At 41.6% G+C, this 20,468-nt stretch overlaps 1 protein-coding gene and 1 pseudogene across 10 annotated transcripts in view; one reads left to right on the top strand and one right to left on the bottom strand.

The window, feature by feature from the left end:
- Nucleotides 1-20,468, top strand: part of NSD1 (nuclear receptor binding SET domain protein 1) — a 172,729-nt gene that overhangs the window by 119,219 nt on the left and 33,042 nt on the right. For all 10 annotated transcript variants that reach the window (XM_073010487.1, XM_073010485.1, XM_008015407.3 and 7 more), the window contains 4 exons: nucleotides 298-441; nucleotides 3,575-3,698; nucleotides 9,012-9,212; nucleotides 11,727-11,906. In XM_073010487.1, the coding sequence (XP_072866588.1) occupies nucleotides 298-441; nucleotides 3,575-3,698; nucleotides 9,012-9,212; nucleotides 11,727-11,906 (649 nt within the window). The remainder of the gene's footprint in view (nucleotides 1-297; nucleotides 442-3,574; nucleotides 3,699-9,011; nucleotides 9,213-11,726; nucleotides 11,907-20,468) is intronic.
- On the bottom strand, nucleotides 18,854-19,868 carry LOC103245044 (protein arginine N-methyltransferase 1 pseudogene; annotated as a pseudogene).

Below are 20,468 nucleotides of genomic sequence, written 5' to 3'. Positions count from 1 at the left end.
AAGTAATCAAATAAACTTAAGAATGTTTTCTCTCCCTTAGTGAAACCTTAAAATGGAACAGCTCAGAAAGTTCCAGTGGAACAAACAGCCTCAGAGCAGTTAGTGGCAGGGCATGAGGCGCCCACTACCCGCCCAATCACAGCAGGGTTAGAACTAACATTGCATGCAGTCCGCCCGAGTGATTGGCTGAACATCTGTAAGTGCTTAATGGCTAGACAAATAGCAGCCCAGAGGGAGGGGGTCAAATGGAAGAGACATCAATAATACAGATGTGGGACATTATTTTTTCTTTGCAAGGGAGAACTAATGCCTCACAGGACGGCCGCAAGCCCCAAGGAGACTGTTGAGGAAGGTGTGGAACACGATTCTGGGATGCCTGCCTCTAAAAAAATGCAGGGTGAACGCGGTGGAGGAGCTGCACTCAAGGAGAATGTTTGTCAGGTAGAGAAATGTTTGCCAACTTGTGTATTCATTGCATGTTCATCTTTAAAGGGAAACCCACTCCATCTCTTTGTGATGGTTTCTTGGAAGAATAACAGTGCTTTTGGATGATCCCAGTGGAGTCACTTTCTTTAAGGATTTGACCCTTTTTTCTCCCCACAAAGAAAGATACTTGGAGAAATAGTTTAGTGTTGGTGAATCACCTGCCCTTAAGGCCCATGAAGGAATATATGCCGTGAAACAAGTCTGAGATGGAATATGCGAATCTCTGGTTGCTTATTCAAATATAATTCTCCAGTACTTCTCATGGTGTCAGAATCTTTGGGTTTGTAAGGAACTTTTCAAGGGTAATTTTAGCTTTGAGATATTTTTCCTTTAATGTGGTGACTTTAGAAAGCCTACCACCTATATTGTTTTATTTATTTAATAAATATTTATACAGTATTTACTGTGTATGAAGTATTGTTCCAAGCACTTTGTAAATATTACATTATTTAGTCATCCTAATAATCTCATAAGTAGAGTTCTGTGATTATCCCCATTTTGCAGGTGAGGAAACTAAATTACAGAGAGGATAAATAACTTGCTTATATTCATCAGAGAACCCTGGATTTAAATCTCAGCAGTCTGGATTTAGAATCTCCCTCTCCTTTTTTCTAACCTTTAAGCTCTGTTGGACTTGGTTGGTTTAGAGTCTTCACCATTGTGTTGGATTGCCTCTCTGTGAGATAGGGGATTCCACTTTATTGTTAAAGAGACTTTTAGTCTTTGTGAGTAGAGTCAGTGACCATTTGAGTATTTTTTTTAATGGTCTTGATTTACCTATGTAATTCTTAAAATTTGGTGTATAAAAACTTGAAGATAGGCGATGTGCAGTGGCTTACACCTATAATCACAGTGCTTTTGGAAGCCGAGGCAGCAGGATTGCTTGAGGCCAGGAGTTCTAGACCAGCCTGGGCAATACAGTGAGACCCCTGTCTCTATTGAAAAAAAATTTGTCTTTTTAAAAAAATTAGCCAGCTGCAGTGGCTCATACCTGTAGCCCAAGAGGTCAAGATTACAGACTTTTCTTTTAAGTAAACAAAAACTTGAGGATATTAGTTCTTCATTTGTTTATTTATTTATTTATTTATTTATTTTTGAGACCGAGTCTCGCTCTGTCGCCCACACTGGAGTGCAGTGGCGTGATCTCTGCTCACTGCAAGCTCTGCCTCTTGGGTTCACGCCATTCTCCTGCCTCAACCTCCTGAGTAGCTGGGACTACAGGTGCCCACCATAATGCCTGGCCAATTTTTTGTATTTTTTAGCAGAGACGAGGTTCCACCATGTTGGCCAGGATGATCTCGATCTCCTGACCTTGTGATTCACCTGCCTCGACTTCCCAAAGTGCTGGGATTACAGGCGTGAGCTACCGCCCTGGCCAGTTCTTCTTTTTTAAATTAAAACCATAGGCCGAGCACAGCACTAATCTCAGCACTTTGGAAGGCTGATGTGGGTGGATCATTTGAGCCCAGGAATTTGAGACCAGCCTGGGCAACATGGTAAAACCCTGTCTCTGCCAAAAATACAAAAATTAGCCAGGTGTGACAGTGTGTGCCTGTATTTCCCTTGCTGGGGAGGCTGAGGTCATTGGATCACCTGAAGCCAGGGAGGTAGAGGCTTTAGCCAGGGAGGTAGAGGCTTTAGTGAGCCATGGTTATGCCAGTGCACTCCCATCTGGGTGACTGAGAGAGACCCTATCTCACAAATAATAAATAGCAATAGATAAATAAGTTGAGATCTCTAAAAAAGTAAACTCAGGCCAGAAAATGTTATTGTTGCCAATATAATTTCTTTTTTTTTTTTTTGAGACGGAGTCTGTCGCCAGATAGACTAACGTGGTTATCCCAGTTGAAGAATTAGTCTATAACATTTAGTTAATGCGAAAATTTTGTTTCTTATTCACATTGTAATTAACGTTTTCCTATTTAAGTGCTGAAGGTCAATTTTTTTTACTATATATAAAAACTTATGTTATTGGTGCTCTGAATATGCAAAGTATAATATATAATGCTATTTTTCAATTTTTACATGTGAATAGTAGATAATGGGAATCAGACGTTTGAAGATAGCTCAGACTATAGGTTGATAAAGTCCCTGGGGTCCCCTATCAATTCCAGGCTACCTTTCTAACCTTTCTCCCTAAAGCTGTCCTAGTTAGTTTTTTATTTAACCTTTAATTCTTAAGTGATCAAGACCTATTCTGTTTCTATGAGTTTTTGAAGCTAAAACTTAGTCACCTTTCCCCTTGTTCGCTTTTCATAGTAGTACATGGCTTTAAAAAATATTTGGGCTGGGTGCGGTGGCTCACACCTGTAATCCCAGCACTTTGGGAGGCCAAGGTGGGTGGACCACGAGGTCAGGAGTTTCAGACCAGCCTGGCCAACATGGTGAAACCCCATCTCTACTAGAAATATAAAAATTAGCCAGGCGTGGTGGCACATGCCTCTAATCCCAGCTACTCGGGAGGCTGAGGCAGGAGAATCAGTTGAACCCCGGGCAGCACAGGTGGCAGTGAGCCAAGATTGCACCATTGCGCTCCCTCGTGGGCGACAGAGCAAGACTCTGTCTCAAAAAAAAAAAAAAAAAAAATCATAAATCTTACATTGTTTTATTTCCTAAGCCCCTGTCTTAAGTGAGGCCCTATCTTAGCTGAGATTATTTCAGAAAAATGATCTCTCTCTGGGATGGTTCTAGGTGTGTCCCAAAAGGGCTGTTCAGACCTTGGTGGGAGCTCTTTTGGAACCTTATGGCCCAAGTCTAGCTAGCCAGTGTCAGTTGCTTGAACCATTCAGTAGCTTTCTGGTTTATCTCTATGCTCTTTTCTGACCTTTTGACTCTTGAACTCATTTTCCATGTAGCAGTCAGAACAATCTTTTTAAAAATGAATACCTGATTTTAGCTTTCCTTTGGTAAAGTTCTGCAATGGTACACCTTTTTAACTAGAATAAAATCTACAACTACAGGCCCTTGTCTCTTTCTCACCTCATTTTCTGCCACTTTTAACCTTTGTTTACTTTAACCCACTGACACTGGTTTTACCCTTGATTCTCAAACATGGAAAAACAGATAGATATTTTCTTTCTCTTAACAGAATTGTGAAAAATTGGGTGAGCTGCTGTTATGTGAGGCTCAGTGCTGCGGGGCTTTCCACCTGGAGTGCCTTGGATTGACTGAGATGCCAAGAGGAAAATTTATCTGCAATGAATGTCGCACAGGTAAAGTAGATATCGAATGGTCTTCCTCCAAAGAAAGTTTGAATTTTAAGTTTTTCAGGAAAGACATTTATTGGAGACACTATTTTGTGGCAACACTGGGCTAGTTGTTACAGATATAGAAATGGTGCTGTGGAGTCACTGCTTTCAGAAAAGCTACCAAGTGAATAATAAATGGGTAGCATAATATAGCGCAAAAAGCATTGTATTGGTGATACATTCAGAGTGTAATGTAAGCAAAGATGAGCTAATGCCATAGAGGAAGATATCTGTGTTTAGCTGTAAGAGAGAAAGAGAAATTGGTGTCGGGAGGGGAAGGGCAGAAGGTCCAGTAACGAAAATGTGTAAAACATTTGGGGAATATAGAATACAAGCCAGTATGTTTAGAGTTTAGGATATTTTAGTTAAGAGGCATAGGCAGTAACTATGAGGGCTTCTTGGTTACTGGTAATGTTTTATATTTCTTAATCTGCATAGTGATTACATGAGCATGTTTACTTCATCAACTATACTCTTAGGATGTGTGTACTTTATGGTGTGTACATCATACATCAATAAAAATATTTACTAAAAAAGTTAAAAGATTATTTGTGAGTTATAATGCTTAGATTGGATTAGAAAATAGGGATAGTCAGCTGAGACCAGCTGGTAAAGCACTTCATAAAGCTGTGCTAAGTAAAGTGTTCTTTTTTTTTGTTTGTTTTTAAATAAGAGATGAGGTCTTGTCCAGGTTGGAGTGCAGTGGCGTGATCGTAGCTCATTGTAGTCTTGAGCTCCTGGGCTCAAGCAATCAGCTTCCCAAGTAGCTGGGACTACAGCCACTTGCCACCATGCATGGGTAATATTTTTTTTATTTTTTATTGAGATGGGGGTCTTAACTATGTTGCCCAGGCTGGAAAGTGTTCTCTCACTCTCTCTCTCTCTCTCTCTCTTTTTTTTTTAAGCATGATATGTAGATGTTACAGCATGTAAACAGTGAAGAACTCAGGGCTGGGGTATAGATCTTATGCCTGTAAGTCATTGAAGCTGCACATATGGATCATACTTCCCAAAGAAAAAGTGTCATTAGGATAAGATAATGGTCAGTGGCACTACCTGGGCATATATGCTCTTATAACGAGTTACTGGAAGGAGAGGAGGAGCTAGTCAGTATCTCTGAAGCCACAGGAGTCAGGTGTTACCTGTAGGGGCAGATGTAGCAAAGACACTAAGGAGGTTCTGGATTGAAGAGAGGATTTTGTATGTGGCAGTGAGAAAATGCCTCAATTTTTGCCAGAGGATGTCTCATTACACTAGATTAAAGGGTGAGTGGATAGCCATATATATAACTTCTTGAAGAAACTTGACTTCAGCAGAAAGGAAGACAGTACCTAGAGGGAGGATATTATAGGGTCAAGAGGAAAATCATTTTGAGTGTGTAAAACAGCTCTATTAAGGCAGAATTGAAGTGCAAAAATTGCACGTATTTCAAGTGTATGAGTTGATAAATTTTGGTATGTATATATGTATGCACCTGTGAAATCATCACTCCGCATTATTATTTTGAGATTCAGTAAGGTTGTTGTGTGTATTGGTAGTTCATTTATCACTGAGTAGTAGTTTGTTGTGTGGATTTACTTGGTTGTTGATCCATTCATCTGTTGATAGACATTTGGGTTGTTTCCTGTTTTGGTTATTATAAATAAAGCTGCTGAGAACATTCAAGTTTTTGAACACTTTGTACCCTCCCTGCCCCTTCCCTCCCCCTCCCATTTTTCTTTTTTTTCCTTGAGACAGGGTCTCTCTCTGTCGCCTAGGCTGGAGTACAGTGCTATGATTCTGGCTCACTGCAGCCTCAACCTTCCAGACTCAAGCAATCCTTCTGGCTCAGCCTCCTTAGTAGCTGGGACTACAGGTGCCTGCCACAGGCCTGGCAAATTTTTAAATTTTTTTTTAAAGACAGGGTTTTATTACATCATTACCGGGCTGGTTTTGAACTCCTGGGATTAAGCAGTCCTCCTTGTTCAGCCTGTGAAAGTGTTGAAATTATAGGTGTAACATTAACACACAATTCCCGGCCCCATTTTCTTTTTCTTTTTTTCTCTTGAAATGGAGTCTCATACTGTCGCCCGGGCTGGAGTGCAATGGCACAATCTCGGCTCACTACAACCTCCTCCTCCTGGGTTCAAGCAATTCTTCTGCCTCAGCCTCCCGAGTAGCTGGGATTACAGGCATGTGCCACCACACCCAGCTAATTTTTGTATTTTTAGTAGAGACGGGGTTTCTCCTGTTGGTCAGGCTGGTCTCAAACTCCCAACCTCAGGCGGTCCACTTGCCTTGGCCTCCCAAAGTGTTGGGATTACTAGCCACTGCGCCTGGCCAACTTTTTCAGTTTCGTAATTATGTGTTTGTAAGATTAATAGTTCTTAATTTTTATTAAATCCAGTTTATCAATTTGTTCTTTTTATGGACTGTGATTTGCTGTCATAGCTAAGAAGTTTTGCTTAACCCAGTGTCACGAAGTTTTTTTTGTTTCGTTTTGTTTTTTCTTTTTAATCTGCGACAGAGTCTCACTCTGTCACCCAGGCCGGAGTACAGTGGCACGATGTCACTCACTGCCACCTCCACCTCCCAGGTTCAAGTGATTCTTGTGCCTCAGTCTCCCGAGTAGCCAGGATACCAGGCATGTGCCACCATGCCCAGCTAATTTTTGCATTTTTAATAGAGACAAGGTTTCACCATGTTGGCCAGGCTGTTCTCAAACTCCTGATCTCAGATAATCCACCCGCCTTGGCCTCCCAAACTCCCAAAGTGCTGGAATTACAGGTGTGAGCCGCTGTGCCCGGCCAGTGTCACAAAGATTTTTAGTTCTATGTTTTCTTCATAGAATTTTTTAGTTTTACATTTCACTATTAGGTCTATGATCTATTTTGTATTAATTTTTGCATATGACATGAGGTATAGAGAAGATAGAATTTTTTTATTTTTGGTTTTTTAAATTTGTGGTTTTGTTTCCCTTTTTTCCTAGGAAAGTTATTATCTTTGAGAGTAGGAAGTTTTACCAGTTTTGGTACAGTGTAAGAAATGGGAGTCATTTATTAGTGCTCTTGGCTTACCCTATTTTCCTACAATAGGGTGATCACATCATTGTTTAGATTGCTCAGGTTTAATAATAGCTACCACTCCTGTAATCCCAGCACTTTGGGAGGCTAAAGTGGGTGGATTATTTAAAGTCAGAAGTTGGAGACCAGCCTGGCCAACGTGGCGAAACCTCGTCTCTACTAAAATACAAAAATTAGCCAGTCATGGTCGTGGGTGCCTGTAATCTCATGTACTTGGGAGGCTGAGGCACAAGAATCACTTGATCCCAGGAGGTGGAGGTTGCAGTGAGCTGACATCATGCCACTGCACTCCATCCTGGGCGACAGAGGGAGATTGAGTCACAAAAAAAAAAAAAAAAGCTACCAGTTATTCAGCATCAGGTAGGGTTTTGCCTGTTTAATATTTCTTAAAATATTTATTTGCTGGATGTTCTCAGTGTTTATAGATAAAATGGGTGATTTGAATGAGCTTCCATTTCCAGCAATTGCCTGCAGGAGGATTCATGTTTAGGTCTGTTTGCCTGTCAAGCTTAGGCTCTTTTTCTTATGTTGCACTGCATCTTACAGAGAGATACAGGTCTGTGTTTTATGTTTATTTTATTTTATTTTATTTTTATTTATTTATTTATTTTTTTCTGAGACAGAGTCTCCTTCTGTGGCCCAGGCTGGAGTACGGTGGTGCGATCTCAGCTCACTGCAACCTCCACCTCCCAGTTTCAAGAGATTTCGTGTCTCAGCCTCTGTGGTAGTTGGGATTATAGGCGCCTGCCACCACACTCAGCTAATTGTTTTGTATTTCTAGTGGAGAAGGTGTCTAACTATGTTCCCCAGGCTAGTCTTGAACTTCTAGCCTGATTTTGACTTTTTATTACAAAAATCTTAAGACATACACCAGGGTAGAACAATGTAAAGAATCTCCATGTATTCAGTTAATTTCAATAGTTATCAACTTCTGTCTCATTTTCTCCATATATTTCAAAGGGTTTCTAACAGATACAACATCTAATGTATAGCAAGAATATATGATAACTTCTTTGTGTCATCTACCAGCCAGTTCATTTTCAAATTTTCTCATTTGTCTCAAGGATGTCTTTTTATTATGTTTTGAATCAAGATCTAGATCCAGAGAGAGGCCAAAATCTTCTCTGTAGGTTTTCTTAGGGAGATTACCAGCATTGTATGTCGGGTGATTTCCTATAGTGTAAACTTTTTTATACATCTCTTTTTTTTTTTTTTTTTTTTTTTTTTTTTTTTGAGACGGAGTCTCACTCAGTCGCCCAGGCTGGAGTGCAGTGATGCAATCTCGGCTCACTGCAAGCTCCGCCTCCTGGGTTCACACCATTCTCCTGCCTCAGCCTCCCAAGTAGCTGGGACTACAGGCGTCCGCTGCTACGCCCGGCTAATTTTTTGCATATTTAGTAGAGACGGGGTTTCACCATGTTAGCCAGGATGGTCTCAATCTCCTGACCTTGTGATCCGCCCGCCTCGGCCTCCCAAAGTGCTGGGATTACAGGCATGAGCCACCGTGCCCGGCCTATACATCTCTTTAGTTTCTACTTATCTATAACAATACTGCCCCCACACCTTTTTTGAGTCAGGGTCTTGCTCTGTCACCCAGGCTGGAGTCTACTGGTGTGATCTCAGCTCAGTCAGTCTCCATTTTCCAGGCTCAAGTGATCCTCCTGTGTCGGCCTCTTAAGTAGCTGGGACCATGGGCATGCACCATCACGCCCAGCTAATTTTTGTATGTTTAGTAGAGATGGAGTTTCGCCATGTTGCCTGGGCTGGTCTTGACCTCCTGGAATCAAGCCAGCCACTCACCACGGCCTCCCAGAGTGCTGGGATTATAGGCATGAGCCTCCTCGCCCAGCCCAACTTAAAGTTTGTTGGTTGCCTCCTGGGAGGTATCCCCTTAACTTGTTCCTCTGTCATCCATATTTCCTGTAAACTTGTAGTTAGTCCAGGGGCTGGATTAGGTTTGAGTTTTTTCTTTTTTTGGCGGGAGTGCCAGCGGCAAACATTTTCTGTAGACAACATGTACTATCTGTTGTATCACATCAGGGAGTGTGTATTATCAGATAGTTCATTTATAATAATACTGAGATTGTTACAGTGGGGTCAGATGATGTCAGCCCTATCAGTCCATTATAAAATTTCTTACAAACTTTTCAGCTAATGGTTTAGCATTTGGTAGATTCTTGAATTCTTATTAATTTACCTTCTTTTGGTTTCTCAGGAATCCATACCTGTTTTGTATGTAAGCAGAGTGGGGAAGATGTTAAAAGGTGCCTTCTACCCTTGTGTGGAAAATTTTACCATGAAGAGTGTGTCCAGAAGTACCCACCCACTGTTATGCAGAACAAGGGCTTCCGGTGCTCCCTCCACATCTGTATAACCTGTCATGCTGCTAATCCAGCCAATGTTTCTGCATCTAAAGGTATGGATTTCTCATGTGGACCACTCTAACTGTAAAACCTCAGTTTCATTGGCAACAGATATTTTCTTTTTCTTTCTTTCTTTCTTTTTTTTTTTTTTTTTTTTTTTTTCTTTTTGAGACGGAGTCATGCCCTGTTGCCCAGGCTGGAGTGCAGTGGCATGATCTCAACTCACTGCAAGCTCCACCTCCTGGGTTCATGCCATTCTCCTGCCTCAGCCTCCTGAGTAGCTGGGACTACAGGTGCCCACCACCATGCCTGGCTAAATTTTTGTATTTTTAGTAGAGACAGGGTTTCACCGTGTTAGCTAGGATGGTCTCGATCTCCTGACCTCGTGATCCACCCGCCTCGGCCTCCCAAAGCGCTGGGATTACAGGCGTGAGCCACCGCACCCGGCCGGCAACAGATACTTTCAAATGCAATCCATCATGTCACTTTATGGCGTCTCTCTAGCTTTTATCAGAGAGATTAATCAACATTGTATTTGGGAGAGAAGAGGGACATAATGAACTAGTTCAGCAGCCAGGCAATGCCAGGGCTCCACAGAACACAATGTGGTTATGTGGTAGGGTATTGAATATTTGGATTTCATATGAAATGTAGTTTGAGAAAGTGTTCAGCTGCACGTCCTCTTCTCCCTAATTGATTAGAAAACCAGAGTGTAGTCTTCCCCTGGGCTTTTTTTTTTTTTTTTTTTGAGACGGAGTCTTGCTCTCTCGCCCGGTCTCGATCTCCTGATCTCGTGATCCACCCACCTCAGCCTCCCAAAGTGCTGGCATTACAGGCGTGAGCCACCACGCCTGACCCCCTTGGGCCATTTTTATATCTCTGGTTTCTAGATGTGATATCATTCAGAAATGCATGTCAAGGCAGGATTGGGGGTTCATTTTTTTTTTTTTTTTTTTTAATGAAAACTCTTGTCCTAGAAATTTCTTCTGCTTCATAGTTAAGGTGAAACATGAGTTTTCCAAAACTGTCTGTGCATATAGGTAAACTTAAGTTTTGAAATGTGTTCTCTTTGGTAAGACAAGGTGTTTGTTTTTGTTGCTGTTGTTGTTTGTTTTTTTTTGAGATGGAATTTCACTTTTGTTGCCCAGGCTGGAGTGCAATGGCACGATCTTGGCTCACTGCAACCTCACCTCCCGGGTTCAAATGATTCTCCTGTCTCAGCCTCCTGACTAGCTGGGATTACAGGCACATGCCACCATGCCCAGCTAATTTTTGTATTTTTAGTAGAGACAGGGTTTCATCATATTGGTCAGTCTGGTCTCGAACTCCTGACCTCAGGTAATCCGCCTGCCTCGGCCTCCCAAAGTGCTGGGATTATAGGCATGAGCCACCTCGCCCAGCATGTTTTTGTTTTTTGTTTGTTTTGTTTTGTTTTAAAATAGGAAGTCTTGCTCTGTTGCCCAGTGTGATCTCAACTCACTGCAATGTCCACCTCCCAGAGGTTCAAGAGATTCTCATGCCTCAGCCCCTGGAGTAGCTTGGATTACTGGTGCTTGCCACCACTCCCTGCTACTTTTTATAATTTTAGTATAGACGGGGTTTCGCCATGTTGTCCAGACTGTTCTGGAACCCCTGACCTCAGGTGATCTGCCTGACTTGGCCTTCCAAAGTGCTGGGATTACAGGTGTGAGCCACCGCGCCTGGAAAAACCAATACTGTATCTCTGCTGGTAAATTCATGTGTGTCAAAAGAGCCTTAACTTTTTTCTATAGAGGATTAAGGAGGCAAAATTTAGCAGTGTTGATGTTTCTTTTAATCAGACTGTCAGTACTTTTTTTAGGATTATTTCCTGGCCTTATGGGTCTCATAAGTAATTTAACTTGTTGGATCAAAATTGCAGTTTCGATGAATATGATGGTGTACACCTGTAGTTCCAGCTTCTTGGAAAGGTAAAGCAGGAAGTGGGAGGACTGTTTGAGCACACGGACTTTGAGGTCATGTCCAGCCTTGGCAACACAGGGAAACCCCATGTCTTTATTAATACAAAGAAAAATGAAAAGAGTTGCAGTTTAACTGTTGGCTACTTTCTTATTTTTAATTGTTATTACAGATTGCATTAGAGGTTTTGGTGGTGGTTCGGTGATGGTTTATAATAGATGAAGTATTTGAGGGGATGTATTTCCTCTGGAGAATGGTAGAGAGGTTCGTTCACCTGAAAGGCTTTAAGAATCACAGAGTTCCAGGCAAGCATTATTGTTCTCTCCCCTCTCCCTATTTATTCTGGGGCTGATTTCCTAGCTGTCAGGACAGTGGTTTGAGTTGGGCTTTCCCTTGTTGAAGCAGGCTCACTGACAGTTACGGGATTTGGTTCCTTTTGGAGACTTATCACATAGCTCCCATCTGAGTTTTCTTGATGGATCAAATGTTTAAGATCCATCATCTTAGTGGTCATTCCTTCTATTTGTGACATTTTTTCAATGCTAACAAATAGACTTGAATAACTCACATTCTTTTTATATTTAATATTTTTGTTTTTCTTTTGCTCGTCCCTGATTTTCCTGCTTTAGGTCGATTGATGCGCTGTGTCCGCTGTCCTGTGGCATACCACGCCAATGACTTTTGCCTGGCTGCTGGGTCAAAGATCCTTGCATCTAATAGTATCATCTGCCCTAATCACTTTACCCCTAGGCGAGGCTGCCGAAATCATGAGCATGTTAATGTTAGCTGGTGCTTTGTGTGCTCAGAAGGTAAGAAATCACTTCTTCCTCTATTTGTAGTCTAAAAAGGGATTAAATCAATGTTTTAATTGGAACAAAAATACTTTTCATCATATTGCCACTGGAAACAATATTAGAAATGATACTACTATTCATCTGCCATTAAGGAAATGATGTCCCAAATTAATGATTATATAGCAGAACTTGTTTTTTTATTTTTTTGAGACAGCATTTCACTCTGTTGCCCAAGCTGGAGTGCTGTGGCACAATCTCAGCTCACTGCAACCTCCACCTCCCAGGTTCAAGCAATTCTCCTGCCTCAGCCTCCTGAATAGCTGGGATTACAGGTGCCCGCCACCACGCCTGACGAATTTTTTGTATTTTTAGTAGAGACAGTGTTTTACCATGTTGGCCAGGCTGATTTCAAACTCCTGACCTCAAGTGATCCGCCCGCCTCGGCCTCCCAAAGTGCTGAACTGTGCCTGTCCAGCAGAACTTTTAAAACTTGGCTTTGTTGCCCAATAGGGAGAGGTTTTATTTTTCTTATTTTGAATAATGACTTGAGTTTTGTTAAAATGATAAACAATTGAAGCAGTAAAGACAAAAATTCACTTAATTCCACCACCAGAAAAAAAAAAATCATTGCTTAATATTAAGTGGCATTACTCCAGACATTCATGCACATCAGCAGATAGGTCAGATACCTAGATAGAAACAGTTCTTGAAAATAGTATTATCATGTAACTGTGTTTTAACAAGCAATTTTATGCAAATTAATAGAAAAAGAGTGAACGTGATGGAAAAAGTGAAAGGGATTTATGAACTTTAGTTATATATTTTCTCATTGTAAGGAATATTAGTTCTTAAAAGATCACGTAGAAGAAAGATAAATTTTCTGTGTATTTTATTCTTTGCTCTTTCGCCCAGGCTGGAGTGAAGTGGTGCAATCTCTGCTCACTGCAACCCCTGCCCCCGCGCTGCTCCCCCCCCCGCCCCCACTGGTTCAAGCAATTCTCCTGCCTCAGCCTCCTGAGTAGCTGGGATTACAGGTGCCCAACATTGTGCCCCACAATTTTTTTTTTTTTTTTTTTGGTGGAGTTGGGGTTTCACCATGTTGGCCAGGCTGATCTCTAACTTCTGACCTCAGTTGATCCACTCTCCTCGGCTTCCCAAAAGTGCTAGGATTACAAGCGTGAGCCAGTGTGCCTGGCCATTTTATTCATTTTTAAAATACTTGTTTTTTAGAACAGAGTTAGTGTTAACCTTTCACATATTTTCTTTTCTATGCTTATCATCCCTGACAACTTGATTTTTGCTAGTTAAATGGAAGATTTTAGCACTCATCACCAGTATGTTAACTGGTTAAAGTTCTGAATTCCTTATTTCAGTTTTTCTCTTGGTTGTCTGAACTTTTGTGAGCCCACAGGTTCTCATTTCTCTGCTTCGAGGCATCATTTGCCTTTGTACTAGAAGGATATCTAGTACAAAGGTAAATGATACTTTTCTAAGTTTGTGGTAATGGTATTGGTATTTTGTAATGGTATTTTTCTAGGTTCCTCGTGGACTTTGCTCCACTATCTTCTGGTGATGAGGGTGGCACCAGTTCTTCAGTTTTCTCTTTTATTTTGAGATTTTATTTTGTTGATTTAGTAGTTAGTTGGAAATAATTTTTTTATTATCTACTTATTAATTATACAATTTCCTGAAAACCTGGCTGGCTCTGAACATTCTGAGGGACTAATTTTATAAAGAGTCAATATATGTAATAGAATGAGCATTATACTTCGAATCTCGAAGTCCAAGTTTGGATTCTGGCTTGTCTCTTTAGTCAAATTGCTTTACTAAGTCTTGGTTTGCTTGTTTATAAAATATAGGCTCTATTCCCTATCACACAGTCATATTTATCACATAGCATCAATTAAATGAAAAGATATGATTAAAACCCTTGCACAGTGAGAAAATAAGTTTAAATGGTCTCTGGTCTCATTTTTAATTCTCTGTAGGGCTGACTTTTTCCACAGCCTGCCTCATTTTGTTTGATTTTCTTCTAAAAATTATCTTTGTTATTACCCACTTTCCCTGCAAGATGACTTCCTCCAAGAAAACAATACCTTCTCTTTCTTTCCTCTTTCTTAAGATATCACTAAAGAAGCTGAACACGGTGGTGCATGCCTGTAGTCCCAGCTGTTCAGGAGGCCAAGGTGGGAGGATTGCTTGAGCCCAGGAATTCAAGACCAGGCTGGGCAATATAGTGAGACTGACCTCATAAACAAAACAAAACAAAAAACAACCAAAAAAAATAGCTATCACTGTGAAAGGAAAATAAATCCCAGGAGCCCCAAATCACTAAGTCAAGGGAAAAGTCAAGCTTGGAACTACATCAGGAAAACCTGCCTCCCATTTTATTCCTCAATAATACAGCTACAGGCCAGGTGCCATGGCTCACACCTCTAATCCCAGCACTTTCGGAGGCTGAGGCAGGTGGATCACCTGAGGTCAGGAGTTTGAGACCAGCCTGGCCAACATGGTGAAACCCCGTCTCTACTGAAAATATAAAAATTAGCCAGGTGTGATGGCGGAAGCCTGTAATCCCAGCTGCTTGGGAGGCTGAGACAGGAGAATTGCTCTGTTCTGTTGAATTTCACCCTGGCAATGGAAACCGATAGCTTATCTTCACTGGTGTGGGACAGAAAGTCATCCTATGCTGATCTGAGACAAATGCGTACCTGATGGCTTCCTCTGCCCTATTGTTTATGTAAAAATGCAGATTCACTGAGCCAGATTAAATTGTATATTCAGTGAAAGGCTGATGAAGGACTCCAAAGAATGCAACCTTTTGTTTTTTACCTACTTATGACCTGGAACCCCAAGCCCCTCCCAGAACCAATGACAATGTTACACATACTGATGTCTCTTATCTCCCTAAAATATATAAAAGCAAACTGTACCCCCACCACCTTGGGCACATGTTGCCAGGATCTCCTGAGGTTGTGTCATGGATGTGTTCTTTACCTTGGCAAAATAAACTTTCTAAATTGGTTGAGACTTATCTCACATATTTTGAATTCACATCACTAAGGAGATTTGTATTAACAGGTGTATGTTTATGCCAATAATTATGTAAAAGAAGAATTTTCCTTACTTGGCGATATATTGTCTCTGTAGCCAAAGACTGGAGTTTAGTTAATTCTGGAAGCTTTGTTCACTTAGTTGAAATCTGAAAGATAGTACACAGTCAGTGGATGGGTAAAACTGCTGCCACCTTAGTATAAACCAAGGCAGTACCTCCAAACCAATACAAATAAGCAGTCACTGCGTTCTGTATCATCACCTACTTGCAGTAAAAGCATGGCAGTTTCACCTTAGAAGTTTCTTGAAGTAAAAAACCTTAGTTTTATTGTATCCTGTCCATGAAGTGAACATTGTTTTCCTATTCTCTGTGATGAAGTGGGAAGTACACATAAAGCAGTTTCTTTGCATACTGATGGTTATCATGAGTTAAAGCACTCACGCAACTGAGTTTCAAGCTGAACTATCCACATTGTTGATGGAACACCATTTTTAATTTTAAGAGTTACTGATAAACTGTGGTTATTCATGCTTGGATATGTAGCAGACATTTACTTGAAAATGAACAACTGGGAGCCTGTCAATTCAAGAAAAACAACTGCAAAATAATGGCCAATGATAAAATTTGAGCTTTTAAGTGAAAATTAAAATTTTCATGAACTATTATCTTCTACCTTCAGCTTGACAGCTTCTTAGTACTTACTGATGGGATCATGGTAGTATTAATAAATGATTTTAAAAGTATTACAATAGGCCATTTCGAAGATACATATGACTCAATGAACCTTTTTTGTTTTTTGAGACGGAGTCTGGCTCTGTCCTCAGGCTGGAGTGCAGTGGCGTGATCTCAACTCACTGCAACCCCCTCTTCCCGGGTTCAAGCAATCCTCCTGCCTCAGCCTCCCGAGTAGCTGGGACTACAGGTGTGTGCCACCATGCCCAGCCAATTTTTTGTATTTTTAGTAGGGACAAGGCAATATTTTTAATATAGCTAATGCATGATGTTAAAAACCTTGCATGTGTAAAAGATCCATTCAAAGTAGGAGACAGATCAATGAATTTTAGTGTAGTTGTTATAAGTTTAGTGACATAGTTTCAGTTTCCACATTGCAACTAAACTCTACACTATGGAGTTTTAGTATAGTATCAAAGAATGAATATCCATAGTTATTGAACAGGTTATCTTAGCACTCTTTTCCAGCAATATATCTGAGAGGCCATACTTTCTTCATGTGTGTCAAATAACATATTGCAACAAATGCAATTTAAAATATTTGCAAAAATGGGCTGTACATGGTGGCTTATGCCTGTAATCCCAGCACTTTGGGAGGCAGAAGGATCACTTGAGGCCAGGAGTTCAGGACCAGCCTGGCCAACATGGCGAAACTGGTCTCTACTAAAAATACAAAAATTAGCTAGGCATGGTGGTGCATGCCTGTAGGCCCAGCTACTCAGGAGGCTGAGGCAGAAGAATCACTTGAACCAGGGAGACGGAGGTTGCAGTGAGCTGAAGTTGTGTGCCTGCACTCCAGCCTGTGTGACAAAGCGAGACACTATCTCAAAACATTTGCAAAAATGGGTCAGGTGCAATGACTTGCGCCTATAATCCCAGCACTTTGGGAGGCCGAGCTGGCAGATCAGTTGAATCCAGGAGTTCCAGACAAGCCTGGCCAACCTGGCAAAAAAACCCCATCTCTACAAAAAAAAAAAAAAAAACCTTGGCGTGGCTCGGGAGGATGAGGCAGGAGAATCTCTTGAACCTGTCAGGTGGAGGTTTCAGTGAGCTAAGATCACGCCACTGCACTCCACCCTGTGTGACAAAAATGAGGAAACATAATAGTTTTTATTAAAATGTTAATCATGTCTAATGAAGTAATTCTTAGTATCTGTTTGCAGGAACTAGGAAATAAAAATTTAAAAATAATAAAATGAATTAGATATTTAAAATGAATTTAGAAACTTAAAATTTTTTTAGTTTTAAATTTATCTCTGGCAAATATCTGTAGTATATCCTGTATACACAAAAACACTTTGGGTTTCTTTGTAATTTTCAAGAGCATAATGTGGTCCTGTAAATTCAAGGAAAGCCTGAGGCCAAAAAGCCCAAGGACTGCTCCCATAAACTAAGATTATCCTGCGGTTAGTGAACAGGGATAGAAAATAGTCTTACAACTTTTTTTTCCCCTTAAAGGTAGTTAACCCGGGTAGTAGGATAATTGGTAAATTTCAAATTGTGAGGAATTGGACCCTTTCAATTTAGTAGTATGTTTAAAACGCATTTTCTCTTTCTTTCCCTCTTCCACCAAGTGTCTCATTTCATCTTCATTTTAATGGCTCATGCAGGTTTCCCTCTTCTCTCTTCCTGGTTTTTCGGCTTTCTCCTATATATTACCTCTAGTGTCACTAGATAGACCCTCCTTCCTGCTTCCCATCTATCTACCCAGAGTAGTTCTATTAATTTCTTCCCTCATGTTCTTCCTCAGCTCAATCTGCATTGTGCTGTGTCCTGAAATACAGAGGTGCTTGCCACTTTGTCCCCTCAGCTCTGACCTTTGACCTTTATTCAGTGGGTTTTTTATTCAGGTTTCTTTTAGTGTTATATCCTTCTTTGAGTGCCTTTTTGTACATGAAATATTTCTAGTGCATCATGAATGCCAGTTTAATGAAAGGAAGATTTTTCTCCTAAGACTGTAAGCAGACTAAACAAGTTGTAATTCAGCAAGTGACTAAGCATAGATAGGAATGTTGCAGAAGGTATCCTGCCACTGGGCTAGTTGAATTTATGTCACTGTTAGTGTACCATTCTTAGATTATTTGATTACCAAAATAGCTAAATAGAGTTTGGGACTGTATAATTGTTCTTCAGACTTGTTTTTTAGCAGCAAATACATTTCCAAATGTAATCTTACTCTGAATTTGAGCTTCACTATACAATACAGACAAAAGGTGAGCTTTTCCAGTTGAAGTAGGAGTCTGATCTGAAACACACCCCTGGCCCCAACAAAAGTAAATAAAACTTCCACTCTTATTTTAAGAGCTTGTTGAAGAGAATTAGTAAGTAAAGGTCCTTTTGGCCGGAACTGCCATCTTCCTGTAATTCGCCAAAATGTCAAAACACAAAGGGAAAGAGGAGAGGCACCTGATACATGTTCTCTCAGCCTTTTACAAAACATGGAGTTGTTCCTTTGGCCGCATATATGCAAATCTATAAGGAAGGTGATATTGTAGACATCAAGGGAATGGGTACTTTTCAAAAAGGAATGCCCCACTAGTGTTACCATGGCAAAACTGAAAGAGTCTACAATGTTACCCAGCATGCTGTTGGCATTGTTGTAAACAAGGGCAAGATTCTTGGCAAAAGATTCAGTGTGCATATTGAGCACATTAAGCACTCTAAGAGCCAAGATAGCTTCCTGAAACGTGTGAAGGAAAATGATCAGAAAAAGAAGCCGAAAAGAAAGTTACCTGGGTTCAACTGAAGCACTAGCCTGCTCCACTCAGAGAAGCATACTGTGAGAACCAATGGGAAGGAGCCTGAGCTGCTGGAACCTATTCCCTATGAATTCATGGCATCATAGGTGTTAAAAAAATAAAAGATCTCTGGACTGTTTAAAAAAAAAAAAAAGCAAAAGTCAGCATGGGAATAAATTATATATAAAGTGCCAACAGAAGTATGTTTATAGTAGGAATTTTTTTTTGTTCTTTCCCAGCTGAAGATTTATTGGCATAAATGCAACCATATAAAAACATAAGTCATGAAAAACAGCCATGATGTGCCCTCCCCATCCCCCCAGCCCAGGCCCCTAAAGCTTCCTCTGCGGGAGGGAGGCAGAGAGAGGAAGGGGGAGCCCCGCAGTCGTCTAGGAGCGCTCAGCCCCTGGACCTGTGCAGGGTAGGAGAGTCGGGCCTCAGCGCATCCTATAGTCTGTGGAGCAGGACAGGTCGCATAGATGGCCCTTGAAATTTAGGTTGACGGTGAAGTCCAGGTCCCAATTATTCTTGGCGTTGGGCCACATGCCGATGGTGCCGAAGATCTCCTCGCCAGTCTTCAAGGTCAGGTAGTCCTCCATGTAAAACACCATCTGCTTCCAGTGCTTGTACAGGGACTCGGGGCTGATGGAAAAGCCGGTCCTCTTGTGGCAGTGCATAAACTCGATGTTGAAGTAGGCCACCTGGGCGTGCACGTAGTCATTCTGTTTCACTTGCAGGCAGAACAGGGAGGTGAAGGTCAGGTCTTCCACCTTGACGGTGTGGATGTCTACCTCCTTTATGAGGCAGGCATTGTTGACCAGCTGTTTGAGGTCCACCAAGTCCACTAGGGGCTCCTTGATGGCCACATTTTTGATGCAAGACATATCGAAGCCGTAAGCGTTCTCCCACCTGTGGATCTTGTAGGCTTTGTACTGCCAGTCCTCGAAGACCGTCACATACAGTGTGGCCTGGTCTGGGAAGATGAGGCTTACTGGGCGCCAGTCACTTGTCGGGGCGTGGAGCACGGTGTTGAGCATGGACTCCTAGAAGAAGCAGTTAGCCCATCCACTTGCTGATGATGATGTCCACCTTTTCCACCGGGAGCTCTACCTCCGCCACCTTCCCCTTGATGATGGTCACCAAATGGTCTAACTTGTTGGCTTTGACAATCTTCACCGCATATTCAGAGCTAGTGGAACCACTCGATCCCGATGACGTTGCGGGTCCGGCCTTGGCGGCGAACATGCAGAGGATGCTTGTGTCCGTGCCCCCATCCAGCACTACCTTGTCCTTGAAGAGGTGATGGTTGTGAAACATGGAGTTGCTGAAGTGGGCGTAGGAGTCAAAGTAGTAATCTTTGGACGTTATGCCCTCGACGTCCGGCTTCTCGCTGCTTTCTGCCTGGCCACAGGACACCTCCATGATGTAGTTCGCGACCTTGGCGGCCGCCATCTTCACCCACACCTCCTAACTCCTCCGGTCGCCGAGACCCCCGCCTTTTTCTATAGTAGGATTTTAAGAGGTGAAAGAAGCACAGTGAGAACAAGATTAACTCAAATATATTCTTTGCTAAGGCTTTACTCCCCTCTTCGGGGTAAAACTTGGAATGACATGTTTGAGTTTAGCATGTTTGAAGCATGCTCATTTCTGGCAACAGTGTGGCTCATTTCTTTTTGGCAACAAAATAAAATGCCTGCCTATCTGCTGAAACTACTGTGTTTTGAAAGTATTTATATTTTATATATTTATTTATTTGAGACAAGAGTGTTGCTCTGTCACCCTGCTTGGAGTGCAGTGTTTCGGTCTCGGCTCACTGCAACTTCCACCTCCCAGGTTCAAGCAATTCTCGTGTCTCCGCCTCCCAAGTAGCTGGGAATACAGGCATGTGCCACCACATCTGGCTAATTTTTTAGTAGATAGGGGTTTCACCCTGTTGGCCGGGGTATTCTGTAACTCCTGACCTCAGGTGATCCACCCGCCGCAACCTGCCAAAGTGTTGGGATTACAGGCCTGAGGCACTGCGCTCAGCCCAAAAGTTAGTAATTTTAAAAG

The sequence above is a fragment of the Chlorocebus sabaeus genome, chromosome 23, assembly GCF_047675955.1.
Source record: "Chlorocebus sabaeus isolate Y175 chromosome 23, mChlSab1.0.hap1, whole genome shotgun sequence".
NCBI classification, from domain to species: Eukaryota; Metazoa; Chordata; class Mammalia; order Primates; family Cercopithecidae; genus Chlorocebus; species Chlorocebus sabaeus.
The sequence above is the reverse complement of the archived record's forward strand: the minus strand, read 5'-3'. Positions and strand labels throughout refer to the sequence as shown.